This window comes from Oncorhynchus mykiss, chromosome 8, assembly GCF_057628025.1.
Source record: "Oncorhynchus mykiss isolate SJ-2025 chromosome 8, ASM5762802v1, whole genome shotgun sequence".
NCBI classification, from domain to species: Eukaryota; Metazoa; Chordata; class Actinopteri; order Salmoniformes; family Salmonidae; genus Oncorhynchus; species Oncorhynchus mykiss.
Window position 1 is genome coordinate 84,319,382 of NC_143029.1, and position 16,857 is coordinate 84,336,238.

The 16,857-nt window shown below is 41.8% G+C and overlaps 2 protein-coding genes across 5 annotated transcripts; both read right to left on the reverse strand.

The window, feature by feature from the left end:
* Window positions 1–948: 948 nt before the first annotated feature.
* On the reverse strand, window positions 949–4,526 carry LOC110531017 (uncharacterized). Its single transcript, XM_036986503.2, has 4 exons — window positions 4,152–4,526; window positions 3,130–3,218; window positions 2,804–2,894; window positions 949–2,334 (listed from the first exon to the last, which is right to left on the reverse strand). Exons 1-4 carry the CDS (start codon window positions 4,363–4,365, stop codon window positions 1,142–1,144), a joined length of 1,587 nt encoding a protein of 528 aa, XP_036842398.2. The 5' UTR covers window positions 4,366–4,526; the 3' UTR covers window positions 949–1,141.
* A 5,972-nt stretch (window positions 4,527–10,498) lies between these two features.
* Window positions 10,499–15,822, reverse strand: LOC118965565 (uncharacterized). 4 transcript variants are annotated; one of them, XM_090182851.1, is made up of 5 exons: window positions 15,409–15,822; window positions 14,256–14,828; window positions 13,728–14,042; window positions 13,164–13,574; window positions 10,499–12,775 (listed from the first exon to the last, which is right to left on the reverse strand). In XM_090182851.1, exons 1-5 carry the CDS (start codon window positions 15,695–15,697, stop codon window positions 11,826–11,828), a joined length of 2,538 nt encoding a protein of 845 aa, XP_090038977.1. In that variant the 5' UTR covers window positions 15,698–15,822; the 3' UTR covers window positions 10,499–11,825. The 4 variants fall into 4 exon arrangements, with proteins under 4 accessions (XP_090038977.1, XP_036842404.2, XP_036842403.2 ...); XM_036986509.2 differs by having other exon boundaries at window positions 10,499–12,778; XM_036986508.2 differs by having other exon boundaries at window positions 13,164–14,042.
* Window positions 15,823–16,857: the final 1,035 nt, after the last annotated feature.

Genomic DNA, 16,857 nt, shown 5'->3' on the forward strand with positions numbered 1-16,857 from the left:
GCCATGTTTAAAACAGCAGCTTCAGATCATACTGTAACTTTTCAAATATATACAGAACAAAAAATAAAAGCTGTTGCCAGAGAACTGAATGTTAATTTCTCTATCACAAGCCACCTCCAAAGTCATTTTAGAGAATTTGGCAGTACATCCAACTGGCCTCCCAACCAGACAATGTGTAACCACGTCAGCCCAGGACCTCCGCATCTTCACTTGCGGGATCGTCTGGGGAGTATTTCTGTCTATAATAAAGCCAGTTTCTGGGGAAAAACTCATTCTGATTGGGTGGGCCTATGTCTTCTCAGGCCCACCCATGACTGCGCCCCTTCCAAGTGATGTGAAATCCATAGATTAGAGCCCCAATTAATGTATTTAGACTGATTTCCTTCTATGAACTATAACTCAGTAAAATCTTTGAAATTGTTGCATTTATTATTTTTGTTCAGTGTATATCCGCAAAGCCCTTACTTATTGGAAAAGCATCATAACACCAATATTTATGTAATAGGACAACCTCTCCACAGAGTTTTCTATATTCTCTTTGACTCCGCTCTGCTGAAATGAGTGATTCGCCATTACAGTAAAGGAGAACTTCAAATGGGGGTTAGTTCCTGTAGTAAAACTGCACTAGGGTGACTATTAGTTTGCTCTGTTCTGAAAGTTGAGTACCACTGCCCTCTGGTGTGTAGAGATTTACACAATTTACAATTACACAATCCAATACAGCAGTCAAGACTCTACAAAGGTTTCCCTGATTATTAATTGGTTCCACAGCATACTGTGTGCGTCGATGTGACGTGGCCGAAAGTAGAGCACTATATAGAGAAGATTGTGCTATTTGGGACACAGACATTGTTATATGACATGAATAGGTAATAAAACATTTTGCCAGAATACTTGATTATGGAGAGTACCGATTTTCATAGTTTATTAAAAGGTCTGATGCAAAACTATTCAATGTGTATTTTATTTCATGAAATGTTTCTGTAGTGTTGAAAATAGCATACAACATCAAAGTTCTAATTTTTCTATTTTCATTTTCATTTCTAAAGTAAAACAAATAACTTTATCTTAAATTCAGCTTTGAGGACCATATTTACGGACTTCCTGGATAGAGGTTTAATTATAATAATAAATGACCCACTCAGCTATACCCAGCATGAATAATCCTGTGCCTCTTCAGATGGTGCAGAAGAGTGAAAGTCTTGCCACACTGAGAGCAACCATATGGCCTCTCTCCACTGTGGACACTCTGGTGCGTCTTGAGACTGCTCTGCTGGGTAAACCTCTTCCCACATGTGGCACAGCTATAGGGTCTCTCTCCCGTGTGAATGCGGTGGTGTATAGTCAGGTGCGAGGAGCAGTGAAAACTCTTCCCGCAGACGGTGCACCGAAACGGCCTCTCTCCCGTGTGACTTCGCTGATGTATCTTGAGATAGGACAGGCGACTAAAACTCTTGCCACACTGCGAGCAACTGAAAACCTTCTCTGTTATGGCTGTACCCCAGTGATTTTTCGTATTATAATGAGGCATAGAGAAGCTTCTGAGGCCACCTGGTGTAAAAGTGTTATTGTTCAATCGAATCCCTAAATGGGAGGCAGTTGGTCTGTCAGTGTCACTCAGTCCAAAGCTTCGCTCTGCTGTGTGTCCAGTGTCTTGAGGCCTGGACGGTGGGATGTGATTATTCCTCTGGGAGAACACCTGATCTCTCTGCCTGGTCTGCTGCTGTGAATGGTTGATCTGTGGTCGGCACTGAAAAGAACTAGACACAGACTGAGATGCACTTACTTTCTCTTTCTGAAAGACTTTGTTGTACATTGATCCATTGCACGGTCTATGTAAAGGTGAGATGGCTGATTTACTAGGGCCTTCCACTGGGCTAGAGAGGGGCTGTGGCTGAGGCTGAGCCTCGGAGCGATCTGGAAAACTCTCTGAATACTGGTCGGCTACATAAGAGAAATCAGGAAAGTCAGTCTCTATGACTATGTCATCATTCCCTTGAACTATAGACGACCACAGTTGACTGTCTCTTTCATCCATTACAAATTCAGAGCTCACGGGGTTCTGCTGCTTTACTGTGCTCCTCTGACATCCAGCCTGACTGAATCCAGAATGTTCTTCCTCCTTCTCAGTCTTTATTACAAACTCTAGAACACTGGTCTCCTCCTCGCCACAGTGCCCAGACTGAGACTGGCACAGCTCACTAAGCTTCTCTTGGCCTTCTGCCAGCTGCTCTTCCAGGAGAATTAGTGGGTCCTGATTCTCCTCTTCTTCCAAGTCCTGATGATTCCCAATGGGAAGCTTCTGAATGGCATTATTGACGTATGCAGTGTTTCCTAGATAGAAGGTGCAAAGACAATCGTTATAATTGCAAAGCAATATAAATGATATATTTGTAGTTACTTACATTATGTCAAGAATTGCATGCCCTTCTTATATGTCCCAAAAATATATAATTGCAAAGCAAATGTTATCAAATGAAGGTTCAACACCATGGCCAGTAGAACACTGTTTGGAAACAAAGTAGCCCAAACCCACCCTATTCCCTACATAGTGCACTCCATTTAACCAAATCTTTACGAGCCCCTGTTAAAAAGTAGTGCACTATATAGGGAACCATTTGGGACAGAGACAGTGTTTTGAAAGGAAGTAGGCCTGTCCAATGAACCCATTGAATGCAGTTGCCCTGTCCAATGGCCCATTGAATGCAGTTGCCCTGTCCAATGGCCCAATGAATTCAGTTGCCCTGTCCAATGGCCCAATGAATTCAGTTGCCCTGTCCAATGGCCCAATGAATTCAGTTACCCTGTCCACTTGGTCCTCTGTGTTGCTCCCTGCTCCATGATCCATCATCCTGTCTCTCTACCTTAATGAAAGGGGTTTCTATCTCTGCAAACTAGAAGAATGAAACTATTAGACAGTATGCATTGTCAATTTGTCAAGTTTCAAGTCTGTAAGATTTAATTGGGTTATGGGTTTTCTAGAGATGTGTCCCTTTCGGCTCCTAGTTGAGCAAAGGGCCTCAACAGGCATGCACCGTCAAGGCCCTTCAGTCTACTCGGAGCCGAAAGGAATACGATACTACCAATCTCTGATTCAACTACACAAGAATCAGTCTATGGAGCACAGACCTTAATTTCTCCCAAAGCTGACCCAAACGCATCCTCATCTCCTCGCTGACTGGGTCTCCAGTCTGAAGCACAGCTGTCCATGTATTTCTCTGAAACAGCAAATGATTACAGACATAAAGGAGACTCCCAGGACTCTCCAGTAGTATTTTTTTGACAGGTAGGCAACCATAAGATTCCGACCATATTTATGGTCACTGTAAGTACATCTTCCCAGTATGGAATTGTGCGCCGCCCTATGGGACTCCCAATCACGGCCGGTTGTGATACAGCCTGGATTCGAACCAGGGTGTCTGTAGTGACGCCTCAAGCACTGAGCTGCAGTGCCTTAGACTGCTGCACCACTCGGGAGCCGAGTTTTCTAATCAACGTTCCTCAATCCAGGGATAGAAGATGGCGCTGCACTACTAATTGTCCAAAATGATACAACGAGAAGACTGAAATACTGATCGCTTTTACTTAAACTGCCCTTTTTTGTCCTCATGCTAGACTAAAGCAACCCATTGGATTCCACAACACTTCAGGTAGTTACTCACCTCAACGCTAGGCGTCGTATTTTCACGGAATCCATGGGCTGCTATAGCCTAGGTAGACTAACATTGGGACGACAAAAAGGCAGTTTAATAAAGAAATAACACTATTTCAATATTTTCGACGTAACATTTTGATAATGGGAAAATTAGGATTGCAGCGTCATCTTCCATCCCTGGATTGAGGTACATTTCCAGAGCCATATCTAGCGTCTGCTCTGTGGTGTCCTTAGCTAGCAACGGTAGCCTAACAACTACATTTCAAAACAAACCAATTAAAAAAATCGGCCCAATAACAATCTATATTTCTCCAATGTTTTGCCTTGAATAAACACAACCACATAAATACTTAGCTAGGTATTAGAATAGCCTTATCTACAAATAACAATAGAGGCCTAGCCTGTACGACTGAGCGCGTTGGAGCTAACGTTAACTAGGGAACATAACAGTAACGTTAAAACTTCTGCGTACCACAACATTTGGTACATTACTCACCGGTTTGTCGTGAAATCCGCGCAATCTTCAGTTCATTATCCACCATGAGCAGTTTCCTCCGCAAAATGTCATTTTCATTATGCTTCCGAGATATTTCGAAATGTAATACAGCACAGTTGTCATCGATAAGTTTGGCGATTTCTGCCACCGCTGATTTGGCTAAAACCTCCATGATCGAGGTTAGTTGTGTCTGAATGGCGATACAGTTAGACATTTTGAGTGTCGTTTAAAAAACGAGTTAATGTAAATGTTATTCTAAAAGCTAGCTAGCTACATCAGCCAATTTAAATGTCTGCAAAAAATAAACCTAGCTAACGTTAGCTAGCTACTTCCGAGTCAAAATCTTCTTCTATCATATAATGGCTGTCAGCAAACAAATGTTAAAGGTGCATGCCACCACCTACTGTGCTGGAGTGTGTGGACAATCATGGTTTACAACATTAGTTCCACATTTCTAAATCCTCCAACATAACTCAGCACTTCTGAGAGAGAGAGAGATTCTAATAGACCATGCCACAAATCCCTTCCAAACCCCCCCAACCCTATCCAACTTCAATGACCTTACACTTAAATCTTTCCCTCTCTTCAACATACTTGCAACAATATAACAACACATGCTCCATCGTTTCATCAACCATACTCTCTAGACACAAACCAGTCACATGCTTGCTAACAAGATGTAAAAACGAGTTCAATGTATAATGTCCTAGACACGTTGAGCAAATACCACCTCTTCCTTCCTAATCTAACATTTGAATCTTGGTCCACCAACCTTTCTTTGGAGGGAATATAAATGCCGGCCCTTGGGCTCAGGGTCCCATCCTGTCTGCCACACAAAAAGGCTCTGATCTTTACATTTGGCCTCACCTTTACCCAGTGGAACATTCATATAAATTATGACTCATTTTAAAGCTCATTTGGCTATGTGGTCTACAATTTCATTCTCTTCCACACCCAAATGGGCTGGGACCCAGTAGAATCTCACTACTTCACCCACTATCTTAATTCTCCATAATAACATGAATGCCTCCAATAGTAGGTCACACCTATTAGATTTGCCAGATGATAAACTATTCAATATAGACAGAGAATCTGAGCGTACTATATATCCTTCTGACAGGTTGAACATCCTCCACCCACTGAAGGGCAATTACTATCGCCAACTGTTCAACTGAGTATACTGACAGTTCGTCTGTTAGTATTCTACATATCTGCACATTAAATTCAAGAACATAAATGCCTGATCCTGTGTGCCTACTATCTGGGTCCTTGGATGTATCGGTGAAAAGCAGTAAAAATGCATAAAAACTTCTACCAATGTAATTGTCAACCAGTTTCCTTAAATCACTGACTTCTGACCAATATTTTATTCTCTACCAAGGTTAGATAAACAGGATCTGGGAGTAACCAGAGGAACATCCCTTATCAGCACAGAAGGGCCAACCTCCAACTCCCTCAAACCACACTCATGAGCAAGCTTTCCAACCAAACCCACTGCCTTGTCTAGTAGTATATTCCCAACAGTCATCTAGAACGGTAGCAGTGAGATGATCAACCTCACAGCCTTTCAGCCTAACCCAATAAGCTAATGACAGTTTTTTACTCTGTATATCCAATGGCATCTCACCTGCCTCCACTAGTAAGACACATACAGATGTTGATTTAAATGCACCAATACATATCCTTAAAGATATATACTGGATTCTGTCCAGCCTCTGAAACCAAGTTTTCACCGCTGTTCCATAAACTATACATCCGTAATCAACTGTCGTCCTGATCAGAGCTCTATAAATATCCATCAACGATGGTCAGTCAGCATCACATTCATAACCGGAGACCGAGCGCATAAGATTCACCACCTTCTTACACTTGGTTTCAACATTTATGACATGATCTTTCCATGTATATCTCTTATTGAACCATAGACCCAAATATTTGTACTTAGAAACCCTCCCCATAGGCTGTCCATACAGAAACAACTGTATATTATCAACAATTTTCTTCTTTGAGAAGAACATACAGCAAGACTTTGTCTCTGACCATTTTAAACCCCAGTAAATCTTGTTGAATAGATTTGGTCACGAGAGACATTCCTTCCCCTCTTCCTTATAGCTCCATCATCAGCATATAGGGAAGCCCCAATACCCCTACCTACATTCGAAAACAAATCATTAATCATAATATTGAACAAAATAGAACTGACAGCACTGTCTTGAGGAATATCATTGTCGACTACATAGGCATCAGATAAAATAGATCCTATTTTAACTTAAAAATGTGATTAAATAAGAAGGATAAAACCCAGTTATATAATCTCCCACCAATACCAAGTCCTTCCATCTTAATCAGTAGGCCTTCTCTCCACATAGTGTCTTTTCAATATAAAAAAAGACAGTAGCAATTACTTCTTTCATGGACGGAGTATTTTCAACTTGCTCACCTTTACTAATGTATTCAAAGTAGATCGACCTTTACGGAATCCACTTTGACAGTGACTCAATAAACATCTATGTTCCAGGAAATATGACAATCTGATGACTATCATACTTTCCATCAATTTACACAAGTTAGAGGTCAGTGCTATTGGTCTAACTATCAGCACATGAAGGGTCCTTGCCAGGCTTTACAAAATATAATATTACTGCATGTTTACAACCAGGTAGGTATAAACCCCTCACTACAAATCCTATTAAATTATCCCAGGGGAACGTACATGACCTCATCAGGTACAGTAGATGCTTAAACATTACATAGCACAACTGATCATGACCTAGGGCTTTATATCCGCACCCTATTAAGGCTGAAAATCAAATAAAATGTTATTTGTCACATGCGCCGAATACAACGGGTGTAGACCTCACAGTGAAATCCTTACTTACAAGCCCTTAACCAACAATGCAGTTTCAAGAAAGATCCCTAAAAAAATAAGAAATTAAAGTAACATATAATTAAAGAGCAGCAGTAAAATAACAATAGCGAGGCTATATACAGGGGGCACCGGTTAGTAATATGTACATGTAGGTAGAGTTACTAAAGTGTCTATGCATAGATAATAAACAGAGAGTAGGAGCAGAGTAAAAGGGAAGGGGGGGGGGGGGGATAATGCAAATAGTCTGGGTAGCCATTTGATTAGATGTTCAGCAGTCTTATGGCTTTTGGGTAAAAGCTGTTAGAAGCCTCTTGGACCTAAACTTGGCGCTCCAATACCACTTGCCGTGCGGTAGCAGAGAGAACAGTCTATGACTAGGGTGGCTGAAGTCTTTGACAATGTTTAGGGCCTTCCACCGCCTGGTATAAAGGTCCTGGATGGCAGGAAGCTTGGCCCCAGTGATGTACTGGGCCGTACGCACTACCCTCTGTAGTGCCTTGCGGTCGGAGGCCAAGCAGTTGCCATACCAGACGGTATGTCAGGATGCTCTCAATGGTGCAGCTGAAGACAAAAATATACATTTTGAGGGAGCATGCAATTGGCAGCGATTACAGCCTCGAGTCTTCTTGGGTATGATGCTATAAGCTTGGCACACTTGTATTTGGGGAGTTTCTCCCATTCTTCTCTGCAGATCCTCTCAAGCTCTGTCAGGCTCTGTCAGGTTGGATGGCTATTTTCAGGTCTCTCCAGAGATGTTCGATCCGGTTCAAGTCCGGGCTCTGGCTGGGCCTCTGAAGGACATTCAGATACTTGTCCTGAAGCCACTTCCGATTTGTCTTGGCTGTGATGCTTAGGGTCCTTGTACTGTTGGAAGGTGAACCTTCGCCCCAGCCTGAGGTACTGAGCAGATTTTCATCAAGGATCTCTTTGTACTTTGTTCCATTCATCTTTGCCTTGATCCTGACTAGTCTCCCAGTTCCTGCTGCTGAAAAACATCCCCACAGCATGATGCTGCCACCACCATGCTTCAACGTAGGGATGGTGCCAGGTTTCCTCCAGACATGACGCTTGGCATTCAGGCTAAAGTTTTCAATCCTGTTTCTCATGTTCTGAGAGTCTTTAGGTGCCTTTAGGCAAACTCCAAGTGGGCTGTCATGTTCCTTTAACTGAGGAGTGGCTTCCATCTGGCCACTCTACCATAAAGGCCTGACATTTTTCTTCCCCAGGTCTGTGCATCGACACAATCCTGTCTTGGAGCTCTAAGGACAATTCCTTCGACCTCATGGCTGGTTTTTGCTCTGACATGCACTGTCAACTGTGGGACCTTATATAGACAGGTGTGTGTCTTTCCAAATCATGACCAAACAATTGAATTTACCACAGGTGGACTCCAATCAAGTTGTAGAAACATCTCAAGGATGATCAATGGAAACAGGATGCACCTGAGCTTGAGTCTCATTGCAAAGAGTCTGAATACTTAGGTTTTATTTTGAATATGTAAGTAAAGTTTTATCTTGAATACATTTGCAAAAATGTCTAAAAACCTGTTTTTGCTTTGTCATTATGGGGTATTGTGATGTCATTATGGGGTATTGTGATGTCATTATGGGGTATTGTGATGTCATTATGGGGTATTGTGATGTCATTATGGGGTATTGTGATGTCATTATGGGGTATTGTGTGTAGATTATTGAGGACATTTTTTTTATTTAATCCATTTTAAAATAAGGCTGTAACGTAACAAAATGTGGAAAAAGTCAAGGGGTCTGAATACTTTCCGAAGGCACTGTATTCCTATGCAACACTCTGTAAGCCCTATTTCTTTCTTGAATAGCCGCAGTGCACTCTTTGATCCACCAAGGAACCACCTTCCTCTTGTCACCCACAACACTCACTGGCTCATACAGTGCATTCATATAGTATTCAGACCCCTTGACTTTTTCCACATGTTGTTACGTTACAGCCTTGCTCTAAAAGTGAGATTTTTTTTACTCATCAAAGGACATGAACCCGATCAAACATCTCTGGAGAGACCTGAAAATAGCAGTGCAGCGACGCTCCCCATCCAACCTGACAGAGCTTGAAGATCTGCAGAGAAGAAGGTGTGCCAAGCTTGTAGTGTCATACCCAAGAAGACTCAAGGCTGTAATCGCTGGTAAAGGTGCTAATAAAGTATTGAGTTAAGAGTCTGAATACTTAAGCAAATGTCTTAATTTGTTTTTTTATTTGTAATAAATGTGCAAAAATTTCTAAAAACCTGTTTTTGCTTTGTCATGAGGTATTGTGTTAAGATTGAGGGTCAAAAATAAAATAGGGCTGTAATCTAACAAAATGTGGAAAAAGTTGAGGGGTCTGAATACTTTCTGAATGCACTGTATCGTTCTAGATCGCAAATCTCCAGATATTTCATCAAACATCGCCACAGATGGTTGACAAGGGTTATAAAAATGTTGCTACTTAATATTACTACCTGCACTGTAGATTTCCACTATCACACATTCATATTCAGATGGGACAGGTATATTACCATATATATGACCTTCCCTTATGAATGTAGCACAACCACCACCCTGTCCAATTGATCAATAAGATCCGACTGAACAATAACCAGGAATAATAAAATCAAGATGTGGTCTAAGCCACGTTTCTTGAGCACATATCACATCAGGTTTGATCTCTAAATCAATTCCATACTTCTTAATGTCCTGACCGTTAGCAATAAGGCTTCTGGCATTCCACTGAAGGATGACATAAACCATGACTATCATTATACTGAGACATTCAATCATTAGAATGATTAAAAATCAACATATCAACAATCATGGCAACAGTAACATCTGTTACTCCTAAAAAACTGTTGCTGCTCCCACAATAACCTTCAACTTGGCTGTTCTTCTTTCCTCAAGTGCAGTCATGTTGATAACCTTTCCAATGAAGGCTATAAAGTCAATCTGATTAACTATCAAGGTGTCTTTTGACACGACACATTTGTGAGAGAAAGCTTTCAGAACAGGCCTCGTAATGGTGTCAGGACCAACATAACTCCTACAGTAGGTCTACTTCTTCCAGGACTGACCCTGTCATCTCCATCATTCTGCCTAATAGTTCCACCAAACTGCCTTGAAGCCTCTGTTAAGAGACATTATGTATGATTTTATATCTTTGGGCCTCTCTAGCCACTTTCTGCACCTGGCATCCACCAAATGATGCACTGTGCCTCCCACAATTACAACAGTTAACCTTGACATTGTTCCCACATTCACCATAATCCTGTTCCCCTCCATATATTTTCTTTCCTTTGCACAGAGCCACTACATGTCCCATTCTTTGGCATTTAAAACACCTTAAATGGAGGTGGGCAAAACCTTTTCAAACATGAGTCAGATTTATGTTACCGTAAGTACAAGAAAAGTGATAGGAATCCTCTTATAAAACATTTTATTTTACTGTCACTAAATAAAACAATTAACACACAAAATTGAGACGTTCACAATTTTACATTTATTTCAGAAATCCACAAGCAGAAACCCCAAAAAACAAATCAAAGCAAAAATAAATTAAGTTGATTTTCCTGGGTTAAGATAGCTAGAATAAAAAAACTCAATAATTTGAACTATTCTACTCAATGAGTAGTAAGCAACCTAGCCCAATAATGAACTAAAGGAGCCTAACTTTACTCCTTGTTGTCCAAGGATGTTCTGTTTAGAGGCGAATTGGGTCTGGAAGCCAAGACAGCCAAATACGCCATCTAAACGTGAATCTATTCTCAATTGCAGCAGTTGGTTCTAGATACATATCGGCGGCAGTGTAGCCTAGTGGTTAGAGTGTTGGACTAGTAACCAAAAGGTTGCAAGTTCAAACCCCCGAGCTGACAAGGCTGAACAGGCAGTTAACCCACTGTTCCTAGGCCATCATTGAAAATAAGAATTTGTTCTTCTTCTTTGCCTAGTTAAATAAAGGTAAAATAAACATAAACCCTCTACAGAAGACAGTGTTTTTCTGTGTTTGTGGTGGCATCCATTTACACACACAGCTGTTAGGAGATCATCACTAATCAGCCTTGTGGAAACACTAACCCTATAAAAAAAGGTATCAATTTAAATGTATTTTCTCGCTGATATGATCCTTATGCTTCCAAAACTGTACCACAAGCGACGCGTGGTAATGGTCAGACCGAATGTCTGGGCTCTTAAAACTTCCACGAACAGAAGACGCTTACTCCAATGACTCATGTGTAATGTAACGCAACAGAGTCATGATCAAGGGTTAAAGAGGCAACCCTACCATCAAGGTCTTCACAAACAAACAAAAATGGATATGTTGCCTACATGTTAAATTGGATCAATGATCCATAAGGTTGATGCAGGAAAGTTTTTCTTAAAAACACTTTTACATTATTGGAGAGATGATACCTGATGACGTAAAACAAAGAACTACTCAAATGTTCCTTTTTTCGTAACACCAACATTTGAATATCGCTATTGTAAATGAGAATTGATTCTCAATTAAAAAGGTCAAAAATATAAATAATTAAAAAGTCAAAACGACCATATCAAACAAACAAATAAGACATCTTATCAACACAATTTAGTTGGACATCTAAACTGTTGCAACACCATCAACGTGTTAACAATAGCAGCCAAATGTCCCATACTCATTAACTGGTGTTGACTTGAGTTTTGATGAGGTAAAAACAACTTTCAGTAAGGGTGTGTCCCAAATGGCAATTCATACCCTAAAAAGTAGTGCACTAAATAAGGAATATGGTGCCATTTGGAACACACTTAAGACTCTTTGGCCCTTGATTAACCTATATGAAGTCTCTGATGAGCTTTCAGGCTGCTCTTCTGAGTGAAAGTCTTACCACATATCTCACAGCTGTAGGGCTTCTCACCAGTATGAGTGTGCAGGTGTCTTTCAAAATGACTATGGCGATCAAAACTCTTTCCACAAAAGGAGCATATGAAATATCTATTTCTTGTGTCGTCTGTAGTGGCACTGGTTCCCTCTGTACTGTCAAAACTGTCTATGCCAAGGGCAAATAAAATCCCCTCTTGACTGTAGTTTGGTTCTGTGATATACGCTCTCATTGCCGTTTCCTCCTCTACAGGTAGTGGTGACGGTGGTACCCGGTCCTGAAACCTAGGTAGTACTGTTCCATCACCATCCTCCCTGTTCCTTGCATGTAGAACCACCCCTGCATACTGCTCTTGCTCAATCACATCCAACTTGTCTTTCTCATCCTGAAAAGACAAATCTTCAAGTTCCACCTCTCTAGAAGCTGACGTATAGAACCCGTGGTGGTGGTGCAGTCCATCAAAAGGACTGTGATGGTATTTGACACTGGGTGAAACAGGATGGGAGTTCTGCTGCTTTGTCGCATCGGAGGAGCAACCTGGATTTAGTGATCCAGACTCCATATCACTGTGCCTCTCTGTGAAAGATCTACACAGCTGACTCTCCCTCTCATCCATGACATACTCTGGGTCGTCCTGGTAATCTGGTCGTTCTGTGCTTTGTTGGTGTTGAGGTCCTGACTGACTGAGTATCTGGGATTCAAACTGCTTCTCTTTCTCTGCTCTCCCCATCAACCCCTGCCCCCTGCCCTCCTCCTCCTCACTGTGCCCGGAGCTAGGCTGTGCTTCACCAGGTGAGGGCTGATCCCTCGGTTCCTCTGGGTTCTCCGAGGGTCTAGGATAAAAGTCAGGCTTCTTATCATCAAGCAGAGATTGTCCCGTTAGCATGTCAGCATCGTCTGCTTGACAGGAAAAAGAGTATCAAGTATTTTAGCATAGATTTTAACAACATGGCAATTCAAACAATGTAAATCATCCAACATGAACAGTTTAATGTCATCTTAAACCCAACAGAGAACAGGAAAACACTTCGTATCCACCCCAAAATGGCACCCAATTCTGTATGTAGTGTACTACTATTGATCAGAGCCCTTTGGGTCCTGGTCAATAGTAGTACACTATAAAGGGAATAGGGATCCAATAAGGATGCAGCCTTATTTAAGCCTTATTTAATGATATAACGGGCATACTGTCTGTTAATTACAGAATAATTGACTGATTTACACTCTTAAGAGAGTTAGTTTTTCATGTATTTAAAAAAATATATATATTATTTTAGTCTCTTACCTCTGTGAGTCTTCAGATGTCCTTTGAGGCTACTCTTCTGGTTGAAACATCTTCCACACAGGTCACAACTATACGGTTTCTCACCCGTATGAATTCGCTGGTGTCTTTCCAGATGACCAACACGCTCAAAAACCTTCCCACAGAATGAGCAGATGAAGCACTTCTTGTCCTTGGTGACTCCTTGGAAGGTTTTCACCTTCCTTTCCGGAAAACTGGAGAAGATGGGAGGATGGTTCAGAGAAGCGCCGTCCGTGACCTGCGAGTTTGGATGTACTGTACCGTCACTTGCTATCAAGAGTGTGTCTGAAGGTCCATAATGTTGCTGTCTGAGCTGTAAAATCATATCCTCGCTGACATCTACATATGGTTTCCCTGGAGATGAAGCACTGCTACATGACGCTTCCACCCTTCCTAGGACAGGAAGTACAGGAGAGTGATCAGTGAGACACTGGGAGTTCTGACCTGAACTGGAAGGTACAGGAGAGTGATCAGTGAGACACTGGGAGTTCTGACCTGAACTGGAAGGTACAGGAGAGTGATCAGTGAGACACTGGGAGTTCTGACCTGAACTGATGAAATATTCTGAATTGCTCGTCTCCATATCGTTGTCTGCTTGTGAACTGGACATCCACGGCCGGCCGTCTCTCCCGTACGTTGACAAGTCATCATCCAGTTGCTGTTCTGCTCTTCCTGCAGTCTGTTCTCCTGCTTTATGATCTAGTGTCTGGAATGCATCCTTCTCCTCCCCCGGCTCAGACTTCGTGGGCATCTGAGGAGCAGTTTGGAACACTTCGTCCTTCTCGTTCATCTGCTCTTCCTCAGACTGACGTCCATCCTGGAGAGGCTTCTCTTCGTTGTTAGCTAGTCCGTCCATCGATACTGTGTGGAAAGATTACATTTGAATAATAAAACAATGAGGCATAGAATTGTTTATGTCCTATTAATAACCAACATATTGGATGTCATTATGTAGTGAGTGTGTCCCATCCCTATTCCCTATATGATGCACTACCCTATGGGCCCTAGTCAGAAGTAATGCATACATGGAATTGTCTATGACCTATAACCTAATAAGTGATTCTAATCTCTTACCTCTGTGAGTCTTCAGATGTCCTTTGAGGCTCCCCTTCTGGTTGAAACACCTTCCACACAGGTCACAACTATACGGTTTCTCACCCGTATGAATTCGTAGATGTCTTTCAAGATGGCCGTAACGTTCAAAGCTCTTTCCACACAGTGTGCAAATGAAGTGTTTCTTAACCTGGCAAAATATTCGGTTGCTCGCTCTCCTTGTCGTATTATAATTTGGGTCAGAACCCAATACACATTGAGGGTCTGGGTTTGACTGTACTGTGCCGTTGCTTGTTCTCCTGAGCGCGTCTGACTGCCGATGACGTGGTTGCTGTCTGAGCTGTAAAATCATATCCTCTCTGATGTCTGACTCTAAATATGGTTTCCCTGGAAAGAAAACACTGCTGCGTGATGCTTCCCTGTCTTTTATCCCTGTAGTCTGCTCTTCCTGTTGACCCTCTCCTCCTGGCTCAGTCTTCACCAGAATCTCATCTGCAGGTCCAACTCCTTCATCCTTTTCATTAAAATCTTCCTCAGGCTGCAGTTTTTCAAGCGAGGTCTTCCCCTCACAAGTGGTACCACTTTTACCAGGCCCTGTGGAAATCAATAAGCACTGTATGTCAGTCATCAAAATCATTTATTGGTTGTTTTAATTGTAATCTAAATGGATGTGTTGCTGTGGGAAGTTGTGTCAAAGAAGGGTGTAATGGTTTGTAATAATAATGATTTGATTTCACATGCCTCCTGTTTCTATAGCGGGATGTATAAGTACACCCCCTGGACAGGATACTAGTCTGTTGTAGGGCCTTACTCCCAAATCCATCTCCTTAATTCTGAGTGTCAAGCAGAGAGTCTGTGGTCGAACCCCCAACCTTCCAAACTCAGGGTGTAGGCCTCCACTCTAACAACAAGGCCACTGAATTGGTTATAATAATAGTTATTGCTATTCCTCTCCCATCCCATTGTGCACAGACAGATATGACCCGAGGACACACTCGTCTGTTGTAGGGCCCTAACGTTAGCCCTGGGCACAGTGCAGTGTGAACGTGAGTTGGCTGATTACATACGCCTACATCGTTTACCTGCAAATATTTCTGGCTGACTAATGTGACGTCACGTGCACAGTTAGCTATTGATTGATTATAAAATAGTTAGTACCACTACGTCGACCCACCTCTCCTAAAATTCTCAGCAGCAACTGATCGACCATGATGAATGCGTCTTCGAGCATTAATCCCTCGAGCTTTTCGAAGCTCGCTGTCAAGTTGTTGTACATTATTTTTCAGGACGTTGATTTCATTTTCCCGTCGACACATTTCCACACGTAACACAACTATGCCATCGTCGACTACTTTGCTAATTTCTGAAACCGCAGCTTTAGAAAGTACCTCTATGATGGAAGCGATCTGAGCCCGGAGAGAAACACTGCTCAACATTTTCAAACGTTTGCGAAAACTAAACATAGATCGGTCTGACTTCTGCGGATGATCGAAACTTTGTATCTAAGTAATATGCTAATAATTTGGTTTAAATATGCTAGCAACAATGTGAATCACGTAGTTATGTGCAGCTACAGAGAGGAAAAGGCGAAGCGAGAGCTTTTACTCCAACCAAAATCTGCCCACGACGTGAGGAATTTTTGTATGGCGGTCAACGGAAAATGGAATTGTTAATTTGCTATGTGAGGTAAATACAATACTATATTGATACAATAGACGTTTGTTATGCATGCACTGATATAAGTAAACGCATGTGACATTTCGTCAATTTAGAAATATCGACTATATCGGAGTTGTCATAGAGCTAGATAGAGGCCTCATCATGGATACAATGTTGCCAATTAAGGGCTTCAAATAATTTTAAAGTAGTCAACTTGGTGGGGATTCCTATTATTATTTTTCCTATTATTTGGGAGCAATCAGCCAATGAAGAAGAAGAAAATGGCTCTTGAGTGGCTCAGCAGTCTAAGGCACTGCATCTCAGTACTAGAGGCGTCACTACAGACCCTGGTTCGATTCCAGGCTGTATCACAACCGGCCGTGATTGGGAGTCCCATAGGGTGGCGTACAATTGGACCAGCGTCATCCGGGTTTGGCCGGGTAGGCCGTCATTGTAAATAAGAATTGTTCTTAACTGGCATGCCAAGTTCAATTTAAAAAATGGTGCTGTCACAGATGATATAGTGTCACAGATGATATAGTGGTACAGATACAAAATTGAGTCCTCTATCTATCTCCATGTCTGTTCACACGCGTATCTGCCTTCTCATTGGCTAGACTGGTCCCACCTGAACTGCTTGCTTGCTGAACTGCCTGCTTCCGTCTTTGATGACATATATTTCCATTGTTAGAGCGGTAACTCGAATATCTTGTCAATATAATAGACAATCTTTGATGCAACAAACTAAAATAGGGTTATGGCCGGAAGTGGTGAAAATAGTCAACCGTAAATAGAAAAGATTATGAGCAACGGAATTTGAGATCTGGCGTCACTTTTTTGACGAGGCAAAGAAAAATAACATGAAAAGAGGTTCAACATCTTTAATACTTTATATATGAATACTATAATATTTTGGAAACCTAAACCTTCCCAGTACAGGTAGACAATATATCCGGTAAACTTT